The sequence below is a fragment of the Phocoena sinus genome, chromosome 10 (assembly GCF_008692025.1).
Source record: "Phocoena sinus isolate mPhoSin1 chromosome 10, mPhoSin1.pri, whole genome shotgun sequence".
NCBI lineage: Eukaryota > Metazoa > Chordata > Mammalia > Artiodactyla > Phocoenidae > Phocoena > Phocoena sinus.
The window spans coordinates 7,747,861-7,764,012 of NC_045772.1; the positions used below are offsets into that span (position 1 = coordinate 7,747,861).

The following is a 16,152-nucleotide window of genomic DNA, read 5'->3' on the forward strand; positions in this document are numbered from 1 at the left end:
TGGAAGACCATGAGGTTATCCACAGGGGACCACAGAAGAAGGACCTGTATCGAGCTGATAAAGGCTAATTAGTATCAATTCCAATTAATTAACATTTAGCTGGTATTTGTGTTTTCCCCTGAAATTTGGACAAATTTACCAAAATGTTTTTTAAAATCTATTTTATCACAAAATCACTTCACGTAACAGTTAGGGAGGGCTGTAAGCTCGTGCTTGCAACCCCCCTCACCAACCTGAATCCTACACATCAGGCATTCAGACTGAGGCATTCTAAGATAAAGATGCAAGAAGTGAAACAAAGTCAGGTGTCTGTCTCACACAGTTTATTTAACAATAGGTAATAAGAAATCAAATTTAACAGTCTATACAGTGATCCAAAGTTCATATTTATAAGTAATCAACTTTAATCTCATGATTTACAAGTTGAGGGTTTTTGCTTTCTATTTTCAAGTTTTACAGAATGTGTGTGTGTGTGTGTGTGTGTGTGTGTGTGTGTGTGTGTGTGTGTGTCTGTGTTTTGGGGGTGGACAGGGTAAGGAGGAAGAAAGCAAGCAAAGAAGAAACCCCAGGGACATTTTGCATGTTAAAATCATCCCACTGGAATCGTTTCTTACCCTCTTTTTAATTTTTTCCTTTGTTAGATGTAAAAATAACGAAAAAAATTCTTTCAAGAAACAGAACCACAATATATAATACATCAATTTGGCAGCTGCCCCTGTATATTTTGAAAAAGTCATTTTTCTCTCTACATGTACAAATTACTTTAATACTTGAAGTTTTTACGATCAGACTTACGGAATAGAAAATTTTCTGGAGCACAAAAGTTGACTTGAGGGGACTTTTTTTTCCTTTTTTTTTTTTTTAAACATTTTTAAAAGAATGAACATCTTTGCACCCAGAGAAAAAAATTGGTATTTTAATATATATTTATATATATTTATATATATATAGAATGTAATTTTAAAGTAACATTAACCCCTTTTGTCCTCTGGTTTTAGAAATGTTCTTTTTTAACTCTTCCATAAAGTGAGGAAAATAGGGAAGAATGTCAACCATCTGCACCAGTAAATAATAACTATTAATATTACATATTTTCATTAATTTAAAAAAAATAATAAAACCTATTGGAGGTGCAAGGCGGGAGCATGTGGTTGGCTTCACAGACCTCAGCCTCCTCCCAGTGCACACTTGAACCAAACACACAAGGGAAAAAAACCAGGCTGGTGGGGCCCAGCCATAACAAAAATAGATTCTTTGTGTTCTATCAGTCACCCCTCAGGTTCATTTCGCATGTTTGCTTTAAACCACAAACAGCTACCGCACAGTTCTTGTGTGTTCCAAGGAAAATTGTCTTTTAGGCTAAGAAAGATTCAAAAAAATTGTTTTCAGTACAAAAAGTCTTAAGAGAAAATAATTTTTTTGCTCCCAAAATACTACAAGGTGTCTCTAGTGTATGTCTAGTGTACTCTGTGAGAGGTTTGAATTCAAGTCTGAGTTGTCGGTGCTGAGTCCCAGGTCCGTGGCACTGGCACCATGGAGGTTTGCCATGCCTGGATTGCTAGTCAGCTGAGAGAGCATCGAATTCTGGTCCGGGCTGGCAAAATGCCCTTGTTCCATGGGGTTGCCCTGGGCAGCGACCAGTCCGGGATGTGGAGAACTGGTCTGTGGGGAAACGTGGTGTGGAGAAGGCTGAGGCTGCATCCGTGGGGAAGGGCTGGAGTGGGGGGGCTGGGACTGTGGCCGCGGAGAAGGAACAGGCTGGGGAGACCGCACTTGATTGGAGAGAGATGGGATCTGCTGGCCCGGAAGGTGCGGGGACTGAGCCTGACTCGGGAGCATGTGCTGCTGGGGGCTCATGGGGTTGGGCTGAGCGGGGGACCCCATCTGTTGCTGAAGGAGGCGCTGCTGATAGGCCTGCAGGCCGGCTCCGGCCTCCGCCCCCAGGGCCGGGGGGAGCTGGCCCAGCTGGCCCCCGCTCCCTTGCTGCAGGTGCTGCAGGTGCTGTGGCATCCGGGGAGGCGGCGGCGGCGGCGGCTGGGGGGCAGGGTAGCCCAGGCCCTGGGCTGGCTGAAACTGGCTGTGGCTGGCCAGCCCAGGCCCGACTCCCGGCCCCGCTCCCTGCTGCTGCTGCTGCATCATCTGCTGCCGCCTCAGAAGGTCCCGGAACTGCGCCGGCACGGTGCTGGGGTTCATGCCCATCTGTGGAGCCTGGGGGCTCATCCCCCCCATGGGCGGCGGGAGCTGCTGCTGTGGTGCTTGCTGCTGCGGCAGGCCGGCCCTCTGGACGCCCGCCTGCATGGGATTCAAGTTCGGCATGGCGGGGCTGGAGTGGACCCCCTGCTGGCCCGGCATGGCGGGGGGCTGCAGCCCTGGCTGGCCCTGGGGCACGCCGGGCTGCCCGGGGAGGGGCTGCGGATTGGAGGTGGCGTACTTGGCAGCCCGCTGCTTGATGAACGCAGCCAACAGCTGGGGGTTGGCGTGAAGGATACTAAGCACCTGTTGCTGCTGCAGGGGGGAGCTGGGAGACCTGAGAGTCCGCAGAAGGTTTTGTAAGGCTTGTTGAGACACAGTGCCCGGTTTGAGAGGGCTCACACCTACCTGGCCCAATCCCGGTTGGGGAGCCATGTTCAGGGGCTGACCATGCTGCGACACTGACATCATGGCTGGCCTGGGCATCCCAGGCTGCAGGTGCTGGGGCTGAGGCAATCCTCCTTGGGCCCATGGTGGTGGCTGCTGCATCCCTGTGGGCCCCACCCCTGGCTCCAAATGCCCGCCGGGACCTCTGGCCATGGGGGGTGCGTTCATACCCATGGGGGCCATCGGAGTCATCTGGGGCATCTGGTGCTGGATCGGCCTTTGAAAAATTTGCACATGGGCCATCTGGCGCTGCGTCTCGGCTGCCCTCTGAATCTGCATCGCCATTTCCACCGCTGCAGGAGGGGGTCCTGGGAGGGGTGGCTGAGCAGTCTGCGGAGGGGTTGGGGGGGTGACCTGGCCGGCTGCCTTGCCCTGGGACACCGGGCCAGCAGCCTGAGTCCTGGGCAAGTAGGGCGGCATGCTGGCGGGAGGGGTGGGCTGGGGCTGGGAGGGGGGCTGGGGCGTCTGCGGGGTGGTCGGCTGCTGGCCGGTGGGCGTGGTCGGGGTCGCTGGCGTCGGGGAGGGCAGGCCCTGCTGCTGCCCCACCACGCCAGCCCGCTGCATGCTGGCCATCCTCCTGCGGAGCATCTGGGCTTGCTGGAGCCGGTGCTGTAGCTGCTGCTGCCGGAGCTTCTGCTTGATGTTGAGGCAGAAGGGCACGGGGCACTTGTTCTCCTGGCAGTGCTTGGCGTGGTAGCAGCAGAGGGCGATGAGCTGCTTGCAGATGGGGCACCCTCCGTTGGTCTTCCGCTTGCAGCCCTTGGTGTGCTGCACAACCCGCTTCATCTTCTGGCAGGAGGGCAGGGAGCAGTTGGCGTTTCGGCACTGGCAGGCGTGGACCAGAGACTGGATGCACCGCTGGATGCTCAGGCGGCGGGAATCTCCCGGGCTCTGGGTGGCCGCGGCCTGCTGGTTGTTGCTCTCGTCATCTAACCCGAGACCGAGTTTCTCCATTTTGTGGTCATGGTTTTTAGTGTTATAGCAGGTGATACACAAATCATAATCCTGGGGGAAGACACAGGTGCAGGTCAACTCTCCAGGATTAAAGTCATTCAAAAGTAGTTACATACTCTGCTTGGGCTAAAAAGCCCCGTTTTAGAGAAAGTCTCTAATCAACTACTCAGATTTGAGACCAGGCCCCACCCACCCCGTCCTGTTACTCACCAGTGGCCCCGGAGCCCAGGAAGGCCCTGCAGGCCTGCATAACCTCTGTCTGAATTGCATCTCAGGCACCTGGAAGCCCCCCCGCCCCTCCCCCGTCGGGGGCCTACCTCGCACACGGTGCAGTGCCAGCGCGTCTCCACGTGGTGCTTGCACTCGTTGCAGGTGTAGACGAAGCGGTCCTGGCTCTGGGTGTGCAGCTCCACCAGCATGCACATGGTGGACCACTGGGCTCTTCGGAGTGAGGAGAACTCCAGGTGCTTGTCCCTTGCGAGGGTGAGAAAGGCATCCCGCCCGTCCATCAGGTCGCAGGGGATGAGGGGGTCGGGATCAACGATGGGAGGCAGGGAGTTGGCAGCGGGGCCGGCGATGAGACGGATCACAAAGAAGACCTGCAAAACAGACAGTCTCATCCTGACTCTGGCGCTAGAGCACCATGGGGCACTGGACCAGATGCCACGGACGGGTGGGCCAGGCTGTGCACCTGGGGGGCCGGGACGCCTGGCTTAGTTTTATGACCACCTCGCAAGGTTCCATGACATGGCCCTTTTTCTCCTGCTTCACTACCTCTGTGCTCTTCTCTGGGACTTGTCTACGATGGGCCTAAAGAATCTACATCTTATGTTTTCTACCTCATTCAATAATTTCTTCAAAAGAAGACTGGTCGGGTACAGCACCGTACAGTGGACATTCTGCCTCAAAGTGGTCTACCTTAAGATACAATCCATGGTTTAACCTGACTCTAATCATAAGGAAACAGAAAAATCCAAATTGAGGGACATTCTATAAACAATTGGCCTGGAGTCTTCCATGTCATGTTAAGAAAGTAAGGCCAGGAACCAAAACATGGCGACTCGGCATGGAGCAAGAGAAGCAGGCCCGAGACGGCAGCAGCAGGCAAGGTTCCTGAGCATGAAGCCACAGCGCGCTCATGTAGAAAACGCCCTCCTTCCTAGAAGGGACTTGCTGCAATAAAGATAAAGAAAATGTAGCAGAATGTTAACAGCTGGTGAATCTAAGTGAAGGCTATGGGAGGGCATCTTCTATATAACTTTCCTGTAAGTTTGGAGGAAAAAAAAAGTTGGTAGGGGTGGGAAAATTTAAAAAAGCAAAACCTCCTTCGTCCTTGCTACAGAAACAGCAAAAGTTGAAGTTTGTTCACTGAAGTTTAAAGACACACAACCACCATTAATTCCCATAACCACTGGTGTAAAGGCTGCAAGAGGAAGCTCGGATTATATATGTAATAATAAAATGTAAAATGAAACCTTCAAGAGATCAAGAACTTGTAACTGCTGTATTGCCCACTATATTCTACCAGTTTTTCAGAGGCTGAAAATCTGTGCAAACTGGCAGTAATATTTGTTATATACTTGGGCAGCAATGCTGGCATAAAACAAGAGTCTAGAAAAAGAACACAGGGACTTGCCTGGCAGTCCAGTGCTTAAGACTCCGTGCTTCCACTGCAGGGGGCGTGGGTTCGATCCCTGGTCGGGGAGCTATTAAGACCCTGCATGCCACACAGTGTGGCCAAAAACAAAAACTTGAAAAAAACAAAAAAAAGAAAACATAGGACAAGAGTGCACACACTGACTAAAGACATATAAAAACAGATGCCGAAAGTTAAATACATCAAGGGAGGACTGTGATGTGTGTGTGACCTTGTAATACTGGGTGTTACACTGTGGCTCAAAGAAAGCACGCATAAAGCAAGAAAGAGCATTTTGAAAATGTGATCATACACAGGAAAGTACTTGATCTAACAAGTAGGGAATGTCTGCAGCAACCCATTCAAAAGAGGGGCAGATAAAACCATCTGGTGACTCCCTAGGAAATCTTCACTATGGCCAACCATCCAATAACAACCATTATGACTGATTCCACTGTATGTCACCCTAGAGCTAAGACAATACTTGAATTTAACCTAAATTAACGACCTTAGATTCTAACTCCTAACAGGTGACTACTACCCACATCTTCTTCAGATGATGTATCCACAACTTAAGTCACACCTATTATGACATACTCTAAGGGCTTTCCCCAACTGCTGTTATGACAGAATTCTGTGACACTATATATTGCTCAAAACAGCTGACAATCATTATCTAAGTGAGGCATCCACACCTTAAACCAAAACTTCAAGTCCCCTCTCCACATAATGGCCTCTTCCTATAAGAACTCGACTATGATGTCTGAACAGAGTCATACATGTTAAAAAAAAAAACAACAACAAACTGACATGAATTACCCTTCAAGACTCCTCATCTTAGCAATGATGACGTTGGGGGAAAAAGTCCAACACACCCAGTTTTACTCCCAAGCTACCTACAACAATAAATAAGCAATTTAAATAATGAAATAATTCAAAGTTTTAACTTTGCTGAGAAGGTGTTACAGGTGCATATATGAAAGTTTAACTTTTCTTCAATTCTCTACACTTCCCAGTTCCCTTTCAGGAAGGCAAATATTCATTCATTTTGCCAAAGTTCCATTAGAGACAAAGTGGAGTGGCCAAATGGAGTTCTAAGGAGCTTGGTCTAAAACAAAACCATAAAGATACCCAACAAGCCAATCTCCTGAACAATGGACAGAAATACAAACATAAAAGGATCACAAACAACAGGGTCAGACAAACTATGCTTACACTTTCCCAGCACCATCTAGCTTTATAACAGCTACAAATCAAAGACGGCTTACGTTTCCTATTCTCAGCACCCACTCTAGCCATCCTCTTTTTGCCTTCTTTCCCCTCAAATGATTTTCTTCCTTCTGAATTTCAAATGGTCTGGTGCTCACGTCATAAATACCAACCATGGTGGAGAGCTTTTGAGAAATCCTGCCCTGTTCTTTTCCATGCTTGGTGGCTATATCTTACCTCTTTATGCTTCTCCATGGTGGCATACAGTTTTTGCGAGAGGTCATTGGATACATTGGGCATGCCTGGCTTCTTCTTATTGCCCCTACTCAGGCTGCTCTTGTTTTTGCTAGTTTTCTTATTATTCTTCTTTTTAGCATTTTTGCTGTCTCCCTTTGTCACCTGCAGGTTAGCACAAGAGGACGAGAAAATGTTAACTATTTGTTAAGAGATTTAAGAAAAAATAATGGTAAAAAGACTCCATTTTTTTTTTAAGACTCCATTTTTGAAACTAGAGTTCATAACCTTCCACCTTACACCATCTGCTCTCTTCATTCATCCTGTCTTTTTTAAAGCTGTTATTTACAGTAAACTAAAGTTTACTAACGTTTTTGCACTTATTTTCTCCCAGTGAAGAATGTCTCCACTAATGTCTCTTCGTTAAGACAATGGCAGCCTTAGCTTTTTGGCCAGAAGACCCTGCAGACCAAGGAGACACCTCAGGTGGACCCAGGCTATCCCAGGTTTGAGGACAAGAACGAGGAGTGAGTGGCAGTGTGGGGCAGTGAAGTGCACACAGGAGCAGGGAGCCAAAGGCCTTGGCTACATTTCCTTCTGCTCACTTTCTAGAATTTTATGGGCCTACTATTATTAAAAAGAAACCTTGGGGCTTCCCTGGTGGCGCAGTGGTTGAGAGTCCGCCTGCCGATGCAGGGGACACGGGTTCGTGCCCCGGTCCGGGAAGATCCCACATGCCGCGGAGCGGCTGGGCCCATGAGCCATGGCCGCTGTGCCTGCGCGTCCGGAGCCTGTGCTCCGCAACGGGAGAGGCCACAACAGTGAGAGGCCCGCGTACCGCAAAGAAAAAAAAAAAGAAACCTTGAAAAACGTTCAATCGAGGAGTTTAAACTGCAGGCTGTAAAGGGTTTTTATTAGACTATTTAAGGGTGACTTTAATAGTTCAGACTCAGCAAGGGCAATCTAGATAAACTATGGGGAAATAAATGACAAGGAAAAGCTCCTCAGATGATCCGTCTACAACATAGGTTCTGTTTGGGGACTGGCAGACTCTGGCCCAGACCTGTTTTTGTATGGCTAAGAATGATGGTTTTTATATCTATAAAGTGTTGTTTAAAGAAAAAAAGAAAAAGAAAAAAAAAGAAAAAAAGAATGTGCTGGAGACAATATATGACCTGCAAGGCCCAAAATATTCATAATCTAGACCTCTGCAGAAAAAGTTTACCAACCCCATGCTCTAGATGGGTAATTTTCTCAGTCTTCCATTACTAGAAAGCCAAGATTCCATTTAAAAATGAGGTCTGGTACTTCCCCGGTGGTCCAATGGCTAAGATTCCACGCTCCCAATGCAGAGGGCCCGGGTTCGATCCCTGGTCAGGGAAGTAGGTCCCGCATGCCATAACTAAGACTAAGACTCTGCGGAGCCAAATAAATAAATATTTTTTTTTTTTTTTTTTTTTAAATTTATTTATTCATTTATTTATTTTTGGCTGTGTTGGGTCTTCGTTTCTGTGCGAGGGCTTTTCTCTAGTTGTGGCAAGCGGGGGCCACTCTTCATCGCGGTGCGCGGGCCTCTCACTGTCGCGGCCTCTCTTTGCTGCGGAGCACAGGCTCCAGACGCGCAGAGCTCAGTATTTGTAGCTCACGGGCCCAGCTGCTCCGTGGCACGTGGGATCTTCCCAGACCAGGGCTTGAACCCGTGTCCCCTGCATTGGCAGGCAGACTGTCAACCACTGCGCCACCAGGGAAGCCCAAATAAATATTTTTAAAAAATGAGGTCTGGGACTTCCCTGGTGGCACAGTGGTTGAGAATCCGCCTGCCAGTGCAGGGGACAAGTGTTCGAGCCCTGGTCTGGGAGGATCGCACATGCCGCGGAGCAACTAAGCCCGTGCGCCACAACTACTGAACCTGTGCTCTAGAGCCTGCGACCCACAATTACTGAGCCTGCGAGCCACAACTACTGCAGCCCGCGTGCCTAGAGCCTGTGCTCTGCAACAAAGAGAAGCCACCACAATGAGAAGCCCATGCACCGTAACAAAGAGTAGCCCCTGCTCGCCGCAACTAGAGAAAGCCCGTGCACAGCAACGAAGACCCAAAATCAGCCAATCAAATCAATTTATATATTAAAAGAAAGAGGTCTGATGCTAAAAAAGGCTTAAAACCACTCAACTAGAACCACAGTAACTTATCTACGCCAATATTTCTTGCCCAACTTGAGGAGCTGAGAGCTTTAAGACCATGTTGAAAACTTAAGCTCACTTCTGGGTTATACATGAGAATAGGTAGAGGCTGGAAAGGGAAATGCAAAGCCCTCACATCTGTGCTTTCGTTGCTTGTGTTCTCCTCTCGCTTTCTCTCTTCCTCCTCCTGTTCCAGTTCCTTAATGCTCTCTTCCAGTACATTGGGCCAGAAATCACCTTCAAAGTAAGGCAATTCCTTTGCGCTTGTTAATCGATCTTCAGTAGCTTGTTTAAAAATATCCTGTGAAAATATCCGTGTACAAATAGGAATTTATATATTAAAAAAAAACACGTTTATTATACAGAAGCAGTCACAGCTAACGGATGCAAGAAACATGAAGAATCAGATGTGTCTTCTGGAAGATGGCAGAGATTTTATACCCAAGTCTGATGTCCGGGGAGACATTTAGTGTCACAAACAGTGAGAGGTCTGGTCTGAAATCAGTATTTCTGGTTCCTCTTTCCTCTACCCACGAGGACAGGGAAATTATCCGCCTTTACATAACCAAGTGGCAAACTATCCTGTCAGGAACAATGGCAAAGGCAGCATCATTCACACCGTGGCTTCTACCACTCTTGAGACAGAACGCGGTGCGACGGGAGGCACACCCGCCTTGCACACACCCTTGAAGTATCAGCAGTTCCTACTGAGAAATATGTTCAAAACAACCCCGATTACAATTACTGGAAACCACATGGTTAAAGAATGATTTGCTGGGCTGCTTAGGAAAACACCCATTTCATGTTTTCCTCCCCATGAGTAAAAACAGATAAGATATTTAGTAGTTCAAGTTTCTTAACATGAGATACCCTACAATCACAAATGGCTATTAAATATTTTGCCAGATCCACTCATCTTAGTAATTCAGGAAAGAAAATACCTGCTATCAAATTAGCTTAATTTTACAAATTACATGGAAGAGGGAGAACAAACAGAAGATTTCTGTTAAGATAGTAAAAAGAGCAGAATACAGAGCAGCAGGATTAGTCAAGCCACAGTTCGATCATCTCCCCCACTCCTGACCTTGTAGTCGTGGACAATTCGCTCGGATACAGCCTTGTCGAGCATCTTTTTGTACCACTCCTGCAGTCGCTTGGGCTTGGGTATCTTCTGGTCGGGGGGGTGGCAATGGAAGATGTAGTCGTCTCCTTCACTTGGGGGGCATGCCCAAATATGCCCTGTTGTATATCTAACAACACAAAGAGAAGGAACATTCAAGAGAAAGATCACCCATCCTAGAAAGAATGTTATACTTTAAACTACAAAGTGGAGTCAGTACAGAAACCAATAATTTCCCCGAGATAACATGAAGTGTGCAATCCACATCAGACCAAAAGTCTTAGGCCAGGGACTTCCCTGGTGGCACAGTGGTTAAGAATCCGCCTGCAAATGCAGGGGATGCGGGTTCGAACCCTGGTCCTAAAAGATCCCACATGCCGCGGAGCCACTAAGCCCATGAGCCACAACTACTGAGCCTGCGCGTAGCAACAAGAGAAGCCACCGTAATGAGAAGTCTGCACACCGCAACGCAAGAGTAGCCCCCGGTCGCGGCAACGAAGACCCAACGCAGCCAAAAAAAAAAAAAAAAAGTCTACCAGACCAGAACTAGGCATAACCCTGGATCAAAAATTCCCAAATTTGCATTTAAAGACCAAACAAAAGCTACAATGCAAAGGAAAACGAATCCATGTCAGCAGGAGGGCTAAATGAAATGCAAACTGTTAAAAGGAATAACCTGCAAGGTGAGGTGGTGAGGTGCTAAATATTCTCAAGTACATATATACCTTGAAGGTAAGGAACCAGTCTGATGAATTTTTTTTATCTCCAGACCTTAGTGTGATTTTGGTTTTGATACTCAGGTGCAAAAGGACCAAGTGCAGGTTAAGGTTCTGGCCCTTCAAATCAAACTGTACCTAACAGCTTAACTGAATAAAATAAATCTGGGATGGGTGCAACTACGGTCAAAATATTAAATTCTTTCCCACTGGCAAAATTAACCAACGGTCTCCAAATTATAGTTCCATTAGATGAAAGCCAAAGTTGAGGAAAAAAGACCAAAAGTCACATATTTGCATGTATTATATCTCACCATAATATCAGTGGTGATTAGTTTAAAACTAATTAAGTTGTTTTGCATTTGTTTTTATGCTTACCCTAATTTCTTGACGTATTCCAAATACCCAATTAGAATTTCATGATAGACTGCAGTCCTCAAGCATTTAGGACGGAAGAAATGAACACTGTCCAGGTATGATATGTACACTCTCCTATACCAAACGAGGAGAAAGAAGCCAGGTCAAGTCACGCAACGAGTTCCTACTGATGTGGCTAAAAACACCTTCTCTCTTTTCTGTGCCCTTTGCTGACCTTGTCATTTTTAATGCTTATCACACAATATTACAGTTATTTAGGTAAATGACTAGATTGTGAACCCGTCGGGGGGTTTTGTGGGCCTGTGGCTCTATTACAGTCTCAGCACCTAGCAGGGCCTGAGACACAGTATAATCAGTCAGTATTGAGCAATCCAAACATTCTGGCAGCACTCTTATTCTGGCCTTTATACTATTTTGGAAATGGAGAATTCTAAACCATATTCTACCTCATTTGTATGACATTCTTTCACGTACATCTCAGCAAGGTACTTGAAACAACCTAGGCTTAATTACATTTTCTGAAAAGTCGTCAGTTTGTTTCCTATTTTGTGTTTTAGGCTGCTGTTCACATCCCTTTCCCTATTACTGTGACCACACAAGAGCAGTATTTTCTAGTTTTGTTTTTGTGTTTTGTTTCACTTCAATACTACACACTTGAAAACTTGCATTTCCAAAACAAGCACATCAAATATTTTCTTGTCCATTATGCTTGTTTACCTTACTATAACTTCAAACTCCCACGCAAATTAGAAAGTAGCCATAGTAAAGTCTTACCTCTGGTTGGGCGGGGGGCAGTCAGAACCATACTCTTGAACGTGCATGCCAAAGAAACACAAGTCAACACCATCAATCTCCTCAAAGGCAAAGAGGGCTTTCGTTCGATATGGAAAGGATTCTGCCATCTCTCCACTGTCTACAAACCTACACAATTCATGGTGGAGGGAAAGACCACAACGTTTCATTCAGATTAGATTCATCAACAGTAACTGTGTATGAGCAATTGTGGATCCACAGAGAAGAAAAGGGGAAATTATTAGGTACCTTGCTTTCATGCCTGGTTTGACTTCCACAGTTTTGTCAGAAGCATGAACTACTCTAACGGTGACCTCTCCTGACTCAGGGTGATTTTGTCGCCTCAGAAAGTCATTCACACGATTCTCCAGAAAGGTGCCAAGCCTGGTAGATGGCAACCCTAAGAATTTAAAAGTTAAAAGTTCAGTAGTATCTAAGGTGCAAATTTATTACTATCAGTCTTAAGTTTCAATACCAAATCTCATTTCTGCTTTTTCAATACTAACAAGATTACTTGCTAGATTTTGTTAAGTTAGCAATCTAGTTAATACTTAAAAAAAAGATTTAATGTGGAACACTTCACGAGTCTATCATCCGTACAGAGCGCCATGCTAATCATCTCTATATCATTCTGATTTCAGTATATGTGCAGTTAAGGCAAGCAGGGTAGTTAATACTTTTTAAATGTTATTTTCCCCAACTTTTAATTGTGAAAAATTTTCCTTTTCAGAAGAGTCAAAAAACAGAACAAACACTCATATGCACTTTGCCTCAATTGCAGTAATATTTAACAACTGTCGGGTGCTTTGATAAGCTTTACAGAGGATTAAAAGCAACCTGTAGATCAGCAAAAACCTGCAAAGGCATCATTCTACAAAACTAAAACTGACTGCCATCCCCACCCAACTGAAAAGATCAGACAGGTCTAAATGCAGTCCCGACTAAGGGTATACACAAAACTGAGGGTATCATTCATGAGATGGCAATTCTGGGAAAGTATTTCCACATCTGGCCTCCATCAGGATACGTGCAGGAACAAGAAAAACATATATCCTCCTTCTTATAAATAACTAGATCTAATGATTTTCACACCAAAAAGTACATTACAGTTCAACTTTAAGTACATCATGGAAAAATTATTTGGTTTTAACTTTGGTTAAATATTTCAAATAGGGGCTTCCCTGGTGGCGCAGTGGATAGGAATCTGCCTGCCAATGCAGGGGACACGGGTTCAATCCCTGGTCGGGAAGATCCCCCATGCCGCAGAGCAACTAAGCCCGTGCACCACAACTGCTGAGCCTGCACTCTAGAGCCTGCGAACCACAACTACTGAAGCCTGCGCGCCTGGAGCCCGTGCTCCGCAACGGGAGAGGCCACTGCAATGAGAAGCCCGCGCACCACAATGAAAAATGGCCCCCACTCAGAAGCGAAGACCCAATGCAGCCAAAAAATAATTTAAAAAATTTTTAAAAATTTCAAATAACGTTGAAACAAAATAATTCATTCTGGATGTTTATTTTTAACTATGCTTCAGTGAAGCTTTGCCAAATTTTACCTGTAAGAATGAAACTTACTTTTAGCAGAAAACTTATTTTCTTTTCTAGTTCGTGCAGTCTTCTTTAAACAGCCATCACAGACAAATCTAAAATGTAAACCAAGACTTTGCTTAAACAACTTAGAGAAACACTTGAAGTAACGTATGCTATAGAATCTATCTTATGTATGTGTAAGGTTGAAATTTAAAAGACAACCTGGGAGCAATATTTCTAAATACACAACGAAAAGTTAATGTAACCAATATACACAGAGCTTTTAGAAAACATTAAGAGAAAAAGGATAAAAAACCTAACTGAGGGCTTCCCTGGTGGTGCAGTGGTTAAGAATCTGCCTGCCAATGCAGGGGACACAGGTTTGAGCCCTGGTCCGGGAAGATCCCACATGCCGCAGAACAACTAAGCCCGTGCGCCACAACTGCTGAAGCCCGCGCGCCTAGAGCCTGTGCTCTGCAACAAGAGAAGCCACTGCAATGAGAAGCCTGTGCACCGCAGAGTAGTCCCCCAGCTGCCACAACTAGAGAAAGCCCGCACGCAGCAATGAAGACCCAACACAGCAAAAAATAATAAAAAAAAAAGAAATAAAAAACCTAACTGAGAAATAGATAAAAGACATGAAGAAATGTGAAGGGCATATAAATTGGCATACATGCGACGCACAAAGATGTTGAAGAATCACAGATTAAAGCAGAAAATTTGTGTTATGGCCAATCACATTGGCAAAAGTCTATATGCTACCGGTGGGAATGTAAATAAGTACGTTTTGAAAGCAGCACTAATATTTTTTTTAAAAAATATTTTTTGACTGCGCTGTGGGATCTTAGTTCCCTGACCAGGGATTGAACCTGTGCCCCCTGCATTGGAAGCCCGGAGTCTTAACCACTGGACTGCCAGGGAAGTCCAGCACTAATAGATTTTAAATGTACATTCTCTTTGTTTTTGCAATTACATAAGGATATGTGCATAAGTAGAATTTAAGTACTCATCAACGCCTGGCTGACCTTCAGTTGCAAGGATCATTGCGACTCCCTTAATTATCCTTACCCACTCTGTAATTAAGGAAAGCACTAAAAAGGCCTATCTAAAGACAAGCCATACAAACATCAACTACTGCGCTTTTCCTTAGTGTTTTTTTTTTCTGGAAATTTGTTAATTAGCCTCTTCTTTCCTGTGACCTCCGAACTAGCATCAATAGTCAGTCCAGGGGACTTTCCTGGTGGTCCAGTGGCTGAGACTCCACGATCCCAGTGCAGAGGGCCCATGTTCGATCCCTAGTCAGGGAATTAGATCCCACATGCCGAAACTAAAGATCCTGCAGCCAAAGTTCTTGCGTGCCGCTACAAAGATCCCACATGCCACAACTAAGACCTGGCGTAGCCAAATAAAGAAATGAATGAATGAATGAATATAAAATAAAAAAAAAAAGTCACTGGAGGGAAAGCAACCTAGAAAATAAAGCTCTTAAAACAACAACAACAGTCCAGGAAAAGAGCAGAGAGTAGATATCCATTCAAATGAGTCATTTAATACACAGATACTCCCCCAACCCTTCCCTTGGAACAGAGCTGGGATCAGCCCCATTCCTGGAGAAAGAGAGGTAGCCCATAGCAGTAAACACATAAGTGTCACAATGGACAAAAATCCACTCACTGCCCATGAAAGGCACTGATGATGTGCACCCTGGGTAAATATGTGGAGAATATTCAGAAACAGAACACGAGGCCCAAGAATACCTAGTTCATTGAAGTCCGTATCTAGTCATTTTCATGCAACTTTGCCTTTCACTGGACAACACCCAGTTAACTATTAACCAACTCCCCAAAAGATTTTATGTTTGCTTGCTTGCCTGTTTATTTATTTATTTATGGCTGCGTTGGGTCTTCGTTGCTGCGCGCAGGCTTTCTCTAGTTGTGGCGAGCGGGGGCTGCTCTTCGTTGTGGTGCATGGGCTTCTCATTGCGGTGGTTTCTCTTGTTGCGGAGCACGGGCTCTAGGCGTGCAGGCTTCAGTAGTTGTGGCGTGTGGGCTCAGTAGTTGTGGTGCATGGGCTTAGTTGCTCCACAGCATGTGGGATCTTTCAGGACCAGGGCTTGAACCCATGTCCCCTGCACTGGCGGGCAGATTCTTAACCACTGTGCCACCAGGGAAGTCCCCTGGTTAGGATTTGATTTAAAATCTTTTGGGGGACTCTCCTGGTGGCACAGTGGTTAAGAATCTGTCTGCCAACACAGGGGACACAGCTTCGATCCCTGGTCTGGGAAGATCCCATACGCCTCAGAGCAACTAAGCCCGTGCAACAAAACTACTGAGCCTGCGCTCTAGAGCCCGCAAGCCACAACTGAGCCCATGTGCCACAAGTACTGAAGCCCGCGTACCTAGAGTCTGTGCTCCACAACAAAAGAAGCCCCTGCTCGCCGCAACTAGAGAAAGCCCGTGCACAGCAACGAAGACCCAATGCAGTCAAAAAAAAAAAAAAAAAAACCTAACCACGGTCACCATTCAGTATGCTGTTTAGTGCGATGTTCTCTCAGAGGCAGAAACTGAGGTGGCTCCTTGGCAACCTGCATTATCCATACTGTCTAGTTTTTCTACTGCAATGTAAGTAATGTTCAAAATCTAGCAGGTTTAACTGTGTCTAACATCTCCTTGCTGGTTTCCAGGTGCTACAGACTTCCTGTTACCCTCTACTGATAAATCTTTTGTATTTACTTTTGATGCACAATGACCACTAAAGAATTTAAAA

General features: G+C 45.9%; 1 protein-coding gene across 1 annotated transcript in view; it reads right to left on the reverse strand.

Annotated features, from left to right (window-relative positions):
- Window positions 1–301: 301 nt before the first annotated feature.
- Window positions 302–16,152, reverse strand: part of EP300 (E1A binding protein p300) — a 75,087-nt gene continuing 59,236 nt past the window's right edge. The window contains exons 23-31 of the mRNA XM_032644610.1: window positions 13,432–13,499; window positions 12,107–12,257; window positions 11,840–11,986; window positions 11,066–11,179; window positions 9,936–10,101; window positions 8,988–9,152; window positions 6,674–6,835; window positions 3,909–4,190; window positions 302–3,642 (exon numbers count right to left, since the gene is read on the reverse strand). Coding sequence (XP_032500501.1) covers window positions 1,447–3,642; window positions 3,909–4,190; window positions 6,674–6,835; window positions 8,988–9,152; window positions 9,936–10,101; window positions 11,066–11,179; window positions 11,840–11,986; window positions 12,107–12,257; window positions 13,432–13,499 — 3,451 coding nt within the window. The 3' untranslated portion in view covers window positions 302–1,446. The remainder of the gene's footprint in view (window positions 3,643–3,908; window positions 4,191–6,673; window positions 6,836–8,987; window positions 9,153–9,935; window positions 10,102–11,065; window positions 11,180–11,839; window positions 11,987–12,106; window positions 12,258–13,431; window positions 13,500–16,152) is intronic.